Below are 15,148 nucleotides of genomic sequence, written 5' to 3' on the forward strand. Positions count from 1 at the left end.
TGAATCCATTAATATTGAATAACAACCAGGCATGTAAACCATCCTTCGTATGTCTGGGTGGTGTAGGTTACCACACTGTGGTATTAGAATGAAGTGTCACATATGAGGAACCTTAGTAATAACTTGAAAGGCAAATTGAAAATCCTTTAGAATGATTGACTGGTGTAATGCTGTTGAGTCAGCTGTCATTTTATTTATTGCCTCTACATTTATATGTCCTTGGTGTCATTCTTAGGCAGAGAATTCCCTCCTTGCAGTGTTGATGCCTACAAAGTAATAGAAGCAGTGGATTATCCTAGGTGTGTTGATGGAGACATTGCAGCAGCAGTCCATCCCAGGCTTCAGGTGAGAGCTTTCCAGTTACACTTTATATGCACTATTAGTATTAATGATCAAGTAAAACAGGTTACAAATCATAGAGCTTATTTTTAATGATTTACTAGATGCCATTAAGTTAGCTCATTACAGCAAAGTGTGCCTCCAGTCATTTCTGCAATTACCTCTTACTGATGCCCCAAGGCATCTGTGACACCAGTGCACTGGCCCAGTAGTCAAGGAGCCTCAATCCTCATCACTAGCATCACTAAGGGGCATCCACATTGGGAGGATAACAAGTACACACAGTAAAGTACAATTTCTCTTAAGAGCACACAGAGATCAAAGTCAGTCTGGGGCTGTTTTTTTCCTTTCTTCCCAGATCCCCAATAAGACTCCACACTGGCACAGCTATAGGCTTCAAATCTCAGCCGAGTAGTCAAGCCAAAACCTCCAGCAACCTCCCTGTCCAACCAGCACTTTGTGCCTCTGCCCAAGTAGCTGACACACACACGTTGAGATATGAATTATATACAAACACACAGACACTCCTGGGGAAGGCTGGCACAGGTTCTCCAGCTATGCCCTCTCCTGCGCAGACTATAAGGTAAAAATCACTGCCACCAACCACTACTTATCAGCTACTATAAGGCCCTTCTCAAAGGGTGACCAATTCCACTGTGTGCTATTACTGTTATCCAAATAGTAAGTGTAACCCAGGGCTAAGGCTATTGGAGTGGCTTATACAGTATCACTAAATACATGGAAGTACTCTGAGAGCTTAAATTATCTCTACACAAAACAGCCACAGTTGAAAGGGTTTAAAAATATGTAATAATAAATAATAAAAACACAAGACAATACTCATCAATTCAACACAGTAATAATAGAGAGTTCAGAAATCACAGGAAAATACTTCAAAACAATATTGTAGGACAGTCTGACATAAATATATCAAACAGCTAGACTAATCTGGCTATATTTCTATCTATCTCTAATAGAAATACTAAGATCTAAATAACTTTACTTACAGAGCAAGCAAGTGCTGGTGAGTTGTTGTCAGATCCAGAGCAAAATACAAAATGCTAAATCTTTCCTCTGAGAAAGTCTTAAATTGGTAATATACATTACTGCTGAGTCATTTCAGATTACAGCATTCTTGACACTGCTACTTAAGTTTCCCAGGCTCACAGAACTTAAAATGTTAACATTTCTTTTTGTAATCTGCACCTGCCAGGAAGCCACAGCAATAAAAGACACTTTACATGTAAAACCTAGTAATTATCTCTGTCTTAGAACAATAGAAAGAATTTCCTAGCCCAGACATCCTGTCTCCTAGCTTGAGAACAAGCAGTCATAAAATGCTTTACTCATCAACTTTCCAGCAGGGTGCATTGTGGTTACATTTCTGAAGCTCAGGATATAACACAGTTTTCTTACATTTGTTACACAAGCCTGTGGATCATATTAACATTTACAATGACATAGAATTATTTATAAAATTCTATCTGGCTGGGCTGGCAGCCTTCATAGTACTCCCCCCCCCCCCCCGGAGAACTCAAGCTAGTTTCTCAAGTGACTCTTGAGAAATGTTGCTTCAGAGGGTTAGGTCTAGTTGGGTATACCTTACCCCATTCTCTGTCTTGAGAGCCCATCTGCATTAGCATTGCTAATCCCACTGTGGTGCTGCACTGACATATCATATGCTTGCAACCCTATGCTCCACCTTAGCAACTTGGCATTTTGCTGGCTGGCTTGATGTAACCATGGTAGGGGATTGTGATCTGTAACTACAGTGAATTTCCTTCCATACAGATAAGACTGAAGTTTCTGCAGTGCCCACACTATGGCTAGACATTCCTTTTCTACAGCTGCATAGCATTCCTCCCTGGGTTGAAGCCTATGACTGAGATAAACCACTGGGTGCTCTTCTCCCTCTGAAGAAATCTGGCTAAGTACAGCCCCCACCCCATGGTTCAAAGCATCCACCTGCACAACAAATTCTTTGCTGTAATCTGGACTGGCAAACACACGGGGTCCTCTCAAAGCTTCTTTAAGCTTCTGGAATGCCTGCTCACATGCTGGGGTCCACACTACCTTATCTGGCCTGTTTTTCCTTGTCAGGTCTGTGAGGGGAGCAGCTATGGTACTATAGCTGGGGATGAGCATTCTGTAGTACCCTGCTGTCCCTAAGAATGCCCTCACCTGCTTTTTGGTAACAAGTGCAGGCCATTCCTGAATGGCTTCTACTTTGGCAGGCTCTGGCGTAATCTTACCACTCCCCACTCTATGTTCCAGGTAGGAGACCTTTGCCATACCCAACTGATATTTCCTGGGCTTAATGGTCAACCTTACCCTCTGTAGTCTGCCCAGCACCTCCCTGCCATACTGAAGGTGCTCTTGTCAGGAATGGCTGTAGATGGCAATATCATCTAGGTAAGCAAGGGCAAACCCTCCTGCTCCTACTAGGATATGATCTACCAGCCTCTAGAAAGTCACTGCGGAATGTTTCATCTGAAAGGGCATCTTTGTGAACTCATACAAGCCAAAAAGAGTCACAAAGGCTGACCTCTCTCTAGCAGTGAGAGTCAACAGCACCTGCCAGTAACCTTCATAAGATCAATGGTTGTAAGATACTTAGCCCCACTCAGATGCTCTAGGGCTTCATCTGTCCAAGGCATGGGGTAACCATCTGACTCTGTGTGACAATTTAATTTCCTGTAGCCCGCACTGAACCTGGTGCTGCCATCCTTCTTTGGCATGAGCACTACTGGGGAGGCTCAGGAATTGTTGGACTTCTGAACTACCCCTAGTTCCAGCATTTCCTCTGTCTCCTCCCTCGGAGTCTGTTTGACTCTCTAAGGCACCCTATAAGGGTGCTTGCACCTTGGTTTCCAAGTGAACATATCCCCAAACTCCTGTAACACTGCTCAGATTTCTTGAACCTGGGTAGAAGATAGCTGCTGGGACATTGCTACCCCTTCCACTGAGGTGTCAGTCTGAGCCTCACTGAGTAGGTCAGTCACCAGATCTCCCTCAGACTCCTCCTGCAATCCACTGCAAATACTCAGCACAAGGGCCTTTCTATCATGGTAATGTTTCATAATGTTAACACGGTACGACTTGTGCCCCTGCCTCCTGCCTAGCATTTCCACCATGTAGTTAACATCACCTTGTAGAGTCCCTCCCAAGCTGCCTGCAGCTTGTTGTGTCTGGCAGAAATGAGAACCATCACCTGATCCCCTACAGCATACTCTCTAGCTCAAGCATTCCTGTCATACCATAGGTTCATAGGTAGGTACTAGGCTATTGCCCTAGGGCCTGTATAAGCCTAGCCAAATGGTACCCTGGTTTTTGCCACCCAAGAAAATTATTTTCCTGTACCCCTGTCAAGCAGAGCCACAGAAGTGATCCCTGGGGTGAATTTCTTATCTCCCATCCAATCATGAAGATTTTTCTTGAAGAGTGCTAATGAGGAGCTTTGTTTGATATAGATAGGTAGTTTGTTCCAGAGTATGGGAAGTCTCTGGGACAGGAATCTATCCCTCCAACATGTTCTGTTTATTGTGATGACAAGGTTTAGGCCCTTAGAGCGTGTAGCTCAGAGGGATTGGGATTTCTTTATGTGGAGCATGTCCAACAGCTCTGGGTTTGACATAGCTTTGTATGTTAGGCAGAGATCGCCTCTGAGTAGGCGATATACGACAGAGTAAAGCTGGAGTTTTTTGAGATGGTCTGCGTGGGGCATCTGTTTGAGGCCAGTAATCCTTTTTGTGAGGTATTTTTGTGGCCTTTCCAGTTGTTGTAGATGTCTTGTGAGGTACATACCAAAAGGGGCATTGTACTCTATAACAGGTCTAATGAGTGATGAGTAGAGGGAAACAATGACCTTTTTTTCCTGGATGAGAAACCTTTTGTGATGAGGTGTGCTACGTAGAAGGATTTCCTGACTGCTGTGGCGATGTGATTATCAAAGGAGAGACTACTGTCCACCTGTGTCCCAAGGTCTCTTATCACACTTCCAGTGTTAAGTAGACTATCACCTATGTAGTAGTTCATGGGTAGACTTTTTACCAAAAGGGATGACAATGCACTTTTTGGCATTGAGCTTGAGGCCATGGCTTTGACACCAGGCATCTGTCTCAGTGAGGCCCTTTTGTAGGATGTCCACATAATTAGGAGTTTTGATTATGGCTCCTAGTTTGCAGTCATTTGTGAACTTTGTCAGCCAAAGACCTTCTGTGTTAGCCTGTACTTCAGAGAAGTAGATACCAAACAGGAGAGAACCTAGGACTCTACCCTGTGGTACTGCACATGTCACTGATCTGAAGCTGGATTTAACGTCTGCTACTTTCACAGTGTGGGTTCTGTCAGTGAGCCAGTTGGCAACCCATCTTGTGACATAGGGATTTATACCTAGTTTAGTGAGTTTGTCTATAAATCCAGAGTGGGGGATGGTGTCGAAAGCCTTGGCGAGATCTAGATAGGCTGTGTAAACCACCTTACCCTCATCTACGGCTTTGGTGACCACTTCAAAGAAATCTACCAGGTTTAGGAGACATGATCTGCCTTTTACAAACCCGAACTGTGTAGGGTCCAGAGTTTGGAGATTACCAATGTCATCGTTTATAAGTTCCATGATGATATGCTCCATAGCCTTGCAGACCAGGCTAGTCAGGCTAATGGGGCAGTAGTTCCCGGGGTCCGTGGTGGCTCCCCCTTTGTGGAGTGGGATAACCATTGCTGTGTGCCATTTTGTGGGCACAAAACCTGAGGTGAGGCTATGATTGAACATGGTACTTAGGTGGGGTGCCAGTTCGATCTGTAGTTCATGTAGAACACAGCCTGGGATCTTGTCAGGTCCCATGGATACTGTGTTCTTGGCTTTGGAGAGTGTGTTTTTTACCTGTGCAGCCATGATTACAGGTAATTTGCATTCATCCGGTATAGAGATGGGCCCTTTAGGGGATGAGAGAGGGGTAAACTTAGCACTGAACCTATCTGCCAGGATGTTGGCAATATCAGTTGGTTCTGTATATTTAGTGCCATTGTGCTGTAACTCAGAGCAAAACCGAGTGTTGCCATTGAGATTCTTGACATAGCTATAGAATGCTTTGTGGTTGTCTTTATAATCAGTGGCGATTTTGTTTTCATAACAAGCTTTGGAGGATTTTATGAGGGATCTCAGCTTCTTACTGAGGCTGACCATGGAGTTCCTCCAGTCATGGGGTTTTATTCTTTTTTGCAACAGTTTCTTTCTTCTGTTGTAGAGTTTGTTTATAGCAGAGGACCACCAGATTGTCTTCCTTTTTTTGGAGGATAGCATCTTGGTTCTGTTAGGGATTGCACAATCCATGCACTCGTGTAAGTACTTATAAAGTGCAATTGTATAGGATTCAGCAGTCGTATCTCTATTGTCCGTCAGCATGGGTGTCATGAAGTTTTCCACTTCTGTCTTAAGAAGCAAGAAGTTGGCTTTGGAGAAATGATTTATGGTGGTTTCCCTAATGGGGGGTGGAATGTGGATGTCTAGGGTGATTTGCTTGTGGTCGCATCTGACCAATAAGGAATTGACCTCTGGTGTGGAACACCGGTTGCCCATGTTGGTAATGACCAGGTCTAGGACATTGCTGCCCCTGTGTGGAAAAGTTGATCCAAGGCATTGGAATTTATGAATTCCAGAAAACGTTGAGCACAAGAGTTGGTACATGAGTAATTTTCCCAGTTAATGGTGGGGTAGTTGAAATTGCCCATTATTAGGGTGTTAGGTTGTTCCTAATATTTTCCAGTGCAGTGTATTTTGCAACCTTTTTCTGCTGTGAGGCTTGTGCCAGGTTCACCTGGGCCAAGTCCATGAGTTTCCTGAGCTTTGTCCTGAGGTTTAGAACATATGCCACAACAGACTCCCTGTAGGATTCACACTCACCTTCCCACTCATCACAAATTAAATCTAGAGGTCCCCTCACACTATGCCCATGCAGCAATTCAATGGGTGAAAAACCTGTGGATTCTTGGGGAACCTCTCTGTAAGAAACAACACATGGGGAAAATATGTGTCCCACTCCCTCTTAAACTGGTCTGCAAATGCCCAGAGCATGGACTTGAATGTAGAGTTTAACCTCCCAAAAAGGCCATTAGTCTGGGGATGGTAGGGGTGGTCTTTAGGTGCTTCACTCCACAGGACTTCCATAGACAAGTCAGCAGGTCTGACATGAAATTGGCACCTCTTTCAGTCAGTATTTCTTTTGGGATCCCTATCTTGCTGAAAATCTCTAAAAAAGCATTTGCCACCTTTTCTGCCTCAATGGAGGACAAAGTCACAGCCTCAGGGTATCTTGTAGCATAATCTACTACCACTAGGGTACACTTTTACCCTGTGGAACTTGGGGTACTCAGAGGCCCCACAATATCCATAGCTACCCTCTGAAATTGCTCCTCAATCACAGGCAAAGGCATCAAATGAGCTTTCACCTTGTGTCCTGCCTTGCCTACCTTTTGGCACTGCTCACAGGTCCTGCAGTACCCTGTTATATCTCTGGAAATCCCAGGCAATAAAAGTTCTGCATAATACGTCTCTTTGAACATTTTATGCCCATATGACCTGCAAAGGGAATATCATGAGCTATGGCTGGAAGTGCCAGACGGTAGGCTGTAGGCATTGCCAACTGCTGTATTCTCTCACCTGTAGCCCTGCCTCAGGGGTCCACTCTCTATAAGTAACCCTTTGTCCCAATATGCAGAATCACCCTTCCCTAGAAAATCAGGTGCCTCACTAGCTACCTCTCTCAAGCCTTGTAATGTAGGGTCTGAGAGCTGAGCCTGTCTCAGCTCTCTCTTTGTAACCCTTCCCAGCTCCCCTTCCACAGGAAGTCTGGCATCCTCTGACAGTAGTGCCTCATTTTTCAGCCTGGGTACTACTACTCACCTCTACCTTTTTAGTCACTTTTGTCCAAGGGAGCATCAGTACCCACACGCAGCTGTGGCTTACCTTCAGTCTCACTGCTGCAGAGCAGCTCCCTCCCTGAAGTAACCACATCATCAGTCCTGACTGCAATTGTGTGGTCTGTCTGGGTCTTCCACAGGCTACCATACCGACATGCTTTTCTCCAAGCCTGTGTGTAACTACATTAACACACGGTATGGCATTATCAAAATCCTTGTCTATGAGGACATTTGCAGGATGGTAGTTTGGTACCCCTGTTGTCTTAAGACAACCTACTACTGGCATTTTGTCATTCCCACGTACTGGTTCTTTCACCTTTTGTTCCCTGCCTTGCCTCCATGGACATCTATATGCCACATGGCCCCACTGGTTGTATTCAAAACATTTAACCCTAGGTCCTGGACGTGTACCTGGACTAGCAGCTTCCTCTGCCACTGTCAGATTCTGGGGCAGTCTGGACTGCCCACCATGGGTTCCCTTAGACCCATGAGCAGCACTGGGAGTCCCTTTCCTGTGCAGTGATGCCCTGCTTGCTAGGTGTAGGTCTCCCTTCTTCCCCAACTCATCTACAGTAGAGCATTGTCTATCAGCTAACCAGATCCTCATGTCCTCAGGCAACGTGCTATGGGCTTGTTCCCTCACCAAAAGGTCTGCTAGCCCTTCAAAAGTGGTGACCTGACATCCACTCACCCACCTATGAAAATAAGTGCTCAGTTCAGCAACATATTCACACACACTTTCATCTGCCGTGCATCTATGCTCACAAAACTTTTTCGCATAAGCTTCAGGTGTCAGCGTAAAAAATTCTTGCAAACAATTCTTTACAGTTATATAATTTCAGAAATCATGGTCAGACAGTTTGGACAGAATATTTACAGCTTTACCATGGAGTAATGGGGTCAGGAACCATACCCAGAGCCTTTGGTCAACATCATACTGTTTGCATACCCTCTCAAACATATGAATGAAACTATCAAAATTATCCTCCTCTTTAAACTGGGAAAGAAATTTACTGACCTTTGTTGCTTCTGGGGTTTGGTTGCTCCCTTCCCCATTACCTCCATGACTCTGGCAAAGAGTCAGCATCTCCTTTTCATGTTGCCTCTGCCTCTTCTTCTCCTCAGCTTCCATGCATAGCAGTTTCTCATTCTCCTCAGCCTGCAGACATCACAGTTTCTCATTTTCCTCAGTCTCTAGATGCCTCAGTCTCCCTGCTGCTTCTATTTTAAAACATTTGGCCTCCAACTCAAGTCTCTTTAGCTCCAGATGGAGTTTTAAGTCCTCTGCACAAAGGTTGAGCTGTCCATTCTCTGAGTGTTGTACATCTCCATGCCTAGTCTGATCATCCACCTTGTTGCTATTCTCAGATGCAGCTGTGACCAAAGCTGCAATCATGTCTGCCTTAGGTTTCCATGCATCAGTCCTTTAGCCTGGCACATCTCGGCCAACTGGCTCCTTGTCAGCTTACCATACTCCTCTGCTGACATGCTTGCCTGCTCACCCTGACTGACTAAGTTAACAAAAGTAATAAAACAGTTGTGATCTGACCTCTGAATGTTCACTGCCAATTTAGAGTACAAAAACACCTTCAGTGATCACTGTACACAAGCTACAGGAATTCACTATCCACACCACTAAAAGCCAATTAATATGTGATGTGGCTAACTCACCACTATCAACCAATTAATATTTGATGTGGATATCCCACCACTGCCAATTAATATGTAATGCCTGTGCACTGGCCCAGTAATCAAGGAGCCTCAATCCTCACCACTAGCAACAGTGAGGGGCATCCACATTGGGAGGATAACAAGTACACATACAATAAAGTACAATTTCCCTTAAGAGCACACAGAGATCACAGTCAGTCTTGGGCTGATTTCACCCTTTTGCTCCAGATCCCCAGTAAGACTCCCCACTGGTACAGCTATAAGGTTCAGATCTCAGTTGGGTACTCAAGCCAAAACCTCCAGCACCCTCTCTGTCCAACCAGCACTTTGTGTCACTGCCCAAGTAGCTGACACGCACACACTTTGAGATATGAATTATATACAAACACACAGACACCCCTGGAGAAAACTGGCACAGGTTTTCCAGCTATGCCCCCTCCTGCGCAGACTATAAGGTAGAAATCACTGCCACCAACCACTACTTATAAGCTACTATAAGGCCCTTCCCAAAGGGTGACCAATTTAACTGTGTGCTATTACTGTTATCCAAATAGTAAGTGTAACCCAGGGTTAAGGCTATTGGAATGGTTTATACAGTATCACCAAATACATGGAAGTACTCTGAGAGATTAAATTATCTCTACTCAAAACAGCCACAGTTGAATGGTTTAAAATATTTAATAATAAATAATAAAAACACAACACAATACTCATCAATTCAACACAGTGATAATAGAGAGTTCAGAAATCACAGGAAAATACTTTAAAACAATATTGTAGGACAGTCTGACATAAATATAGAAAAAAATAGACTAATCTGGTTATATTTATGTCTATCTCTAAGAGAAATACTAAGATTTAAGTAACTTTACTTACAGAGCAAGCAAGTGCTGGTGAGTTGTTTTCAGATCCAGAGCAAAATACAAAATGCTAAAGCTTTATCTCTGAGAAAGTCTTAAATTGATAATACACATTACTGCTGAGTCATTTCAGATTACATCATTCTTGACACTTCTACTTAAGTTTCCCAGGCTCACAGAACTTAAAATGTTAACATTTCTTTTTGTAATCTGCACCTGCTAGGAAGTCACTGCAATAAAAGACACTTTACGTGTAAAACTTAATAATTATCTCTGGCTTAGAACAATAGAAAGAGTTACCTAGCCAGGACATCCTGTCTCCTAGCTTGAGATTAAACAGTCATAAAATGCTTTACTCATCAGCTTTCTTCCATCAGGGTGCACTGTGGTTACATTTTTGAAGCTCAGAACACAGTTTTCTTACATTTGTTACACAAGCTTGTGGATCATATTAATATTTACAATGACTTAGAATTATTTATAAAATTCTATCTGGCTGGGCTGGCAGCCTTCACAGCGTCAAATACTGTTACATGCTACATGCAAGGTATTAGAAGATTTCATCTTAAAGCATACATTTTGGCAAACAAAATTGTATTGACATTTGATCTCTGTCTAATGCAGCTAACGAGATAGTGAATATAATTTGTATATTGTTTATTTGGAATTGTAATAATTATCATATTTCTCTAAATATCTCAGCATTCAGATAACATAGAACTGCATAGCTTCATATGAAAGCTCACAGCTGTATGAAAAAAAAATCCTGCTGTCAATGTGTCTTGCTTGAATGGTTACTGAGATATCATAAGCGGTTTATACAACATTACAGAATTAATATTTACTGCCTTTATTTTGGCTTATAAACTCCGCTTTTAAGCATCAAACTGTAAGAATACCACTAATATAAAGATTATTTTTCCTAAATAGTTTGCCATTTACAGTTTACTAGTAACACTTATGTTTTCAGAGATATGAATATTTGTTTGAACTGTAAGCTGATAACTTCATATCTGATGTTGTCAATTTTCATTCATTCCTCAACAATTGGGTCCAGATCCGACCCTCGGATCTGATTCAGACGTTATATGTTATGTTGTCCTATCTCACCGTAATTCTTGCTGGTTGGGTTTGGAGCCATTCTTGGCTCCAACTCAGCCAAATACTAAAGCTCGAGAGCTTCCACTGGCTCGAGGCTAACCCCTATCCCATGATGCTCTGGGCCAAATCCCCAGATCTTGTTTGCTGCTCAAGCATCAAGGTTGCTGTCTGGCTGGCTCATTGGCTAAGCAGACTAACTTTATATTTTTTCAGTGTTGTTTCTTTGATTTTTTTGTCTCTCTTATATTTTAACAGTTATCGTGACTCTGCATTAGGTCTTGTCTCTACCCTTTCCTAGTTTAGGGAGCACTGTTTATGTTAGAGGACTCTCACAGCCCATTTGAGTTAGCAAACCGCTATCCCTTTCCTTCTTTTCTTCAGCATGTTCTTCCTTCAAGAGAATCTTTTCAATTAGAAGTTCCTCTTTTTTCCCCTATCCTATTCATAGAGAGTACCATTTACGTTTGAGGGCTCTCAAGGCCCATTTGACTTAGAGGGCTGCACCCTTCCCTCTTTTCTTATGTCAAAAAAAAAATCTTTCTTACAAGCTAGCTTTTCTGCTTGTAGTAGTTGTTTTCCTTCCCTTGTCTGTAGCTGTAATATCTTAGATAATGTCTAAAGAAAAAGAAAAAGAGCATCAACAATCTGGGTTTAAAAAATGTGATAGATGCACCCAGAAAATATCTATCACTGATGGCCATACTAGCTGCATCTACTGCCTCAGTGACGTACATTTACAGGACCCCTGCACTGTCATGCTTTCAGTAGCAGAGTGCTCCATGAAAGGAAGAGAAACCTCATTGATAGCGGTTTAATGAAAGGGGCCTTTCAGGAATCTTTAGACAAAGGACAGAGCTTCAAATCTTCCTTCTCTTCTTCCTCTAAGATACAGTCTATCAAAAGACTGGCTTCTTCAGCTCCGTTGACTGAGCCACCTAAAAAGATTGAAAGATTGGAAATGAGGGCTCTTGATTCTGACACAACCATTTCTTCTGTGGCTCCAACAGTGTACTCGGAGCGGGCAGAAGCATCGAGTAGAAGACACTCCCTAGAATTGGAACCTATCTCACCTATCTTGAGATCACCCATTTTGGACTGGGGCAGATCTCCTTCCTTATCCACCTGTTCTTCCAGGAGCTTATCTGATGAGACGTGGAGCAGGTGGTGAAGAGATTACTCAATCTACAGATAAAGTGTCTTCATAGCTCTCCACCTTCACCTCCATTGCAAACTCCTCCTGATTTCTTACATGGTGGATGGAGTGAGTAGGGCAGCAGCAGCAGGATTTTCCCCTCAGAAGATCAGCCTTGGCAAACATGTTATCGCCTCTGTACCCAAAGATCTCGGAGCAGTCCATACCTACATGCCCCATCGTGATTCCTCCTCCAACCACCTCAACATCTTCGGAGCCCAAGAGGTCAGATCCGATAGTAATGGAACCATCAGCGAGAGCCCCATTAGAATCTTTGGTGGCAACTGCTGTAAATTCCTCGGCTCCATCAGAAGTCGAGGGGTATGGGAGCCAATGCTCACCAGTTGGGTCTGGGGGGGAAGAGTCGGCACAGACTATCATTTGACCTGACTCTCCTTCTTGGTGCTTTGGCTAGGTTGAGTTCGGCTCCCACATCAGCTTTGGAGCTATCTGCTTTGCCTCGGAGTTGACCCTCTGTTGCTTCGGAGCTGAGGGCCACTTTGGAGTGGGGCTGGAAGGCTTTCAAGCTGATGGAGAAGGCGCTGTCACCTCAGACAGCCTCTCTATCAGATCCAGTCTCTCGTCCCTCCCAGGTGCCAGTGATAATCTCTTCACCTCCACCTCCCCCTAGGCGTAGAGACCCAGAGCCTCAGGGAGCACCTGTTGGCGGTGTCATCTCTTCTGAAACCTCCCCAGAATACCCCTCTGAGGAGGTCCCTTGGAAGACACTGCAAGAGGAAGCACATAGACTCCCCTGAGTCCGTCACCTCTGATACCAACTTGGATGAGTCTGAAGGGTCCCCAAGGTCCCCCTCTGAGGATGTATCCTTTGCTGACATCCTAGAAATCCTGAAGCATAGGGGTGACTGGCAACCCATCAACCCTTCATAGGATGAATCTGTATACCTGGAGGCTTTTTGGTCTCACCCTTCAACCTCCTGGGTGACTCCCTGTTATGACAAACAGCTAGGGGGGTCATATCCCGTAAGGCCTGGACATCGCCTGATACAGTGGAGCCTGTTCCGAGGAGGCCCAACAAATTCATTACCGCCCCCTTGGATAAGAATTTTTTGATGAAAGGTGTCCCTGTAGATGCCATGGTGGTGGCAGCAGCCACCAGGAAGGAACTCTTGGAGACTTCTTCATCTGTTCATCCTCCTAACAGAGAGTCTAGGATTATGGACAGATATGGAAAGTGTACCTTCTCTTCAGCGGCCTTTACCCTACAATTGCTGAACTACCATATCCATTTTACGAGACTTCAAAGGGATCTCCTACAAGAGCTAAGAGATCCCCTTCAGAGTACAGCATCTTCAGGGTCTACAGATAAAGTGTCTTCACAGCTCTCCACCCTCACCTCCATTGCAAACTCCTCCTGATTTCTTACATGGCAGATGGAGTGAGTTGGGCAGCAGCAGCAGGAATTTCCCTCAGAAGACATTCCTGGATGCGCCCTTGCAATTTTGCCAAACCCTTTAGGTCTTCCTTCACCAATGCCCCTTTCATGGTTCATCCATTTTTGGACAAAAGGTGACAGATACTTTAACCAGGTGCGAGCAAGATGGGGAAACCTTATCTGCCATGGAAGTCAGTTTTTCTGCCTCATCTAGACCTTATCCCAAAGGTCAAAAGGGCAGAAAAATGTGGTTACATAAGTCCCAAAAATGTTTTTCTGTTGTATGTGGTGACTCTTCCCTCAGGGGCAGAGGGGGAAGTTATAATAGAAGACACCAACCTCATGGCAGAGGGGGTCTGCAAAACCAAGGTGAAAGAGATACTTTCTCTGACAGGCCCTTCCAGAGCTCCTGAAAGGAGGCCCATCTGCTTTTCTCTGGAGGCAGTCGGGGGTCACTGTACCCAAATGTCTGGCAAGAAATTTCCAGAGATAAATGGGTACAAACAATAATATCCAGAGGTTATTACATACCTTTTTCTACCTTCCCACCAAAAAATCGGTCCATGCCTGATGTCCCACCCAGCCAAAAGGATCACACAACACAAGAGGTAATCTCATTGCTAGAGAAAAGAGTCATCCAGGAGATCCCTGCAGACCAAATTGGATCCGGGACTTACTCAAGATTCTTTTTAGTTCCAAGAAAGACAGGGGACTGAAGATCCATTCTAGATCTCAGCAAAATAAACAGGTTAGTGAAGAAGTCAAAGTTTGGGATGGTAACTCTGCAGTCAATTTTCCCATTTATCAGGAAAGACAATTGGATGTGCTCAATAGATCTCCAGGATGTGTACTACCATATAAAGATGAACAGGTAATCCAGGAGACACACTTTCAGCTGAGAGCCAGTCATTACCAATTTTGTACCCTGCCCTTTGGTCTCACTACAGCCCCCAGAGTGTTCATCAAATGCATGGCAGTGGTCACGGCTCACTTGAGACATCAGGGATTCCAGGTGTTTCCATATCTAGACAACTCGCTCCTCACTGCCACCACCAGGCATCTACTATTTCAAATGAGGGATGAAACAATTTCACTTTGCGCCAGACTAGGCATCACAGTAAACTTAAAAAAAAAATTTGCCTTGTCGCCGTTTCAACATATTACCTTCTTAGGTGCAGATCTGGATTCAAAAAGCATGACAGCAAACCTTACCCCAGACAGAATTCAGTCCCTTCACTGGCAAATCAGGATTTTGATGTCAAAGAAAAAAAATTCAAGCCAGATTTGTGCTACAAGTTCTGGGTACCATGGCAGCAGCTATCCTTCTAGTCCTACTAGCATGCCTACACATGAGAACTCTAAAATGGTTTCTCTTTGCTCAGTGGTCAATGCAAGAACTTCCTCTGTCACACCAGATTATCATCACGGAGTCATGCAAACAAGATCTTTTTTGGTGGTTTCAAACAGATCAGTTGTATCAGAGCCACCCCTTTGTTTTTCCTCAACCGAATGCAGTACTGACCATTGACGCTTCCCAGATCGGGTGGGGGGGGCATTATCTGGGAATGACAGTCCAAGGCCTATTGCAAGATCATGAAAGCCACTTGCACATAAACATTCTAGAGATGAGAGTAGTGCTTTATGTATTTCAGGTATCTCTTCCCATGGGAA

General features: G+C 44.0%; 1 protein-coding gene across 1 annotated transcript in view; it reads left to right on the forward strand.

Moving 5' to 3' along the window:
* Positions 1 to 15,148, forward strand: part of ASPA (aspartoacylase) — a 416,105-nt gene that overhangs the window by 379,716 nt on the left and 21,241 nt on the right. Inside the window, exon 5 of the mRNA XM_044054328.1 lies at positions 236 to 345. Coding sequence (XP_043910263.1) covers positions 236 to 345 — 110 coding nt within the window. The remainder of the gene's footprint in view (positions 1 to 235; positions 346 to 15,148) is intronic.

This window comes from Protopterus annectens, chromosome 13.part0, assembly GCF_019279795.1.
Source record: "Protopterus annectens isolate FY-2018-M chromosome 13.part0, PAN1.0, whole genome shotgun sequence".
In the NCBI taxonomy this organism is placed as follows: domain Eukaryota; kingdom Metazoa; phylum Chordata; order Ceratodontiformes; family Protopteridae; genus Protopterus; species Protopterus annectens.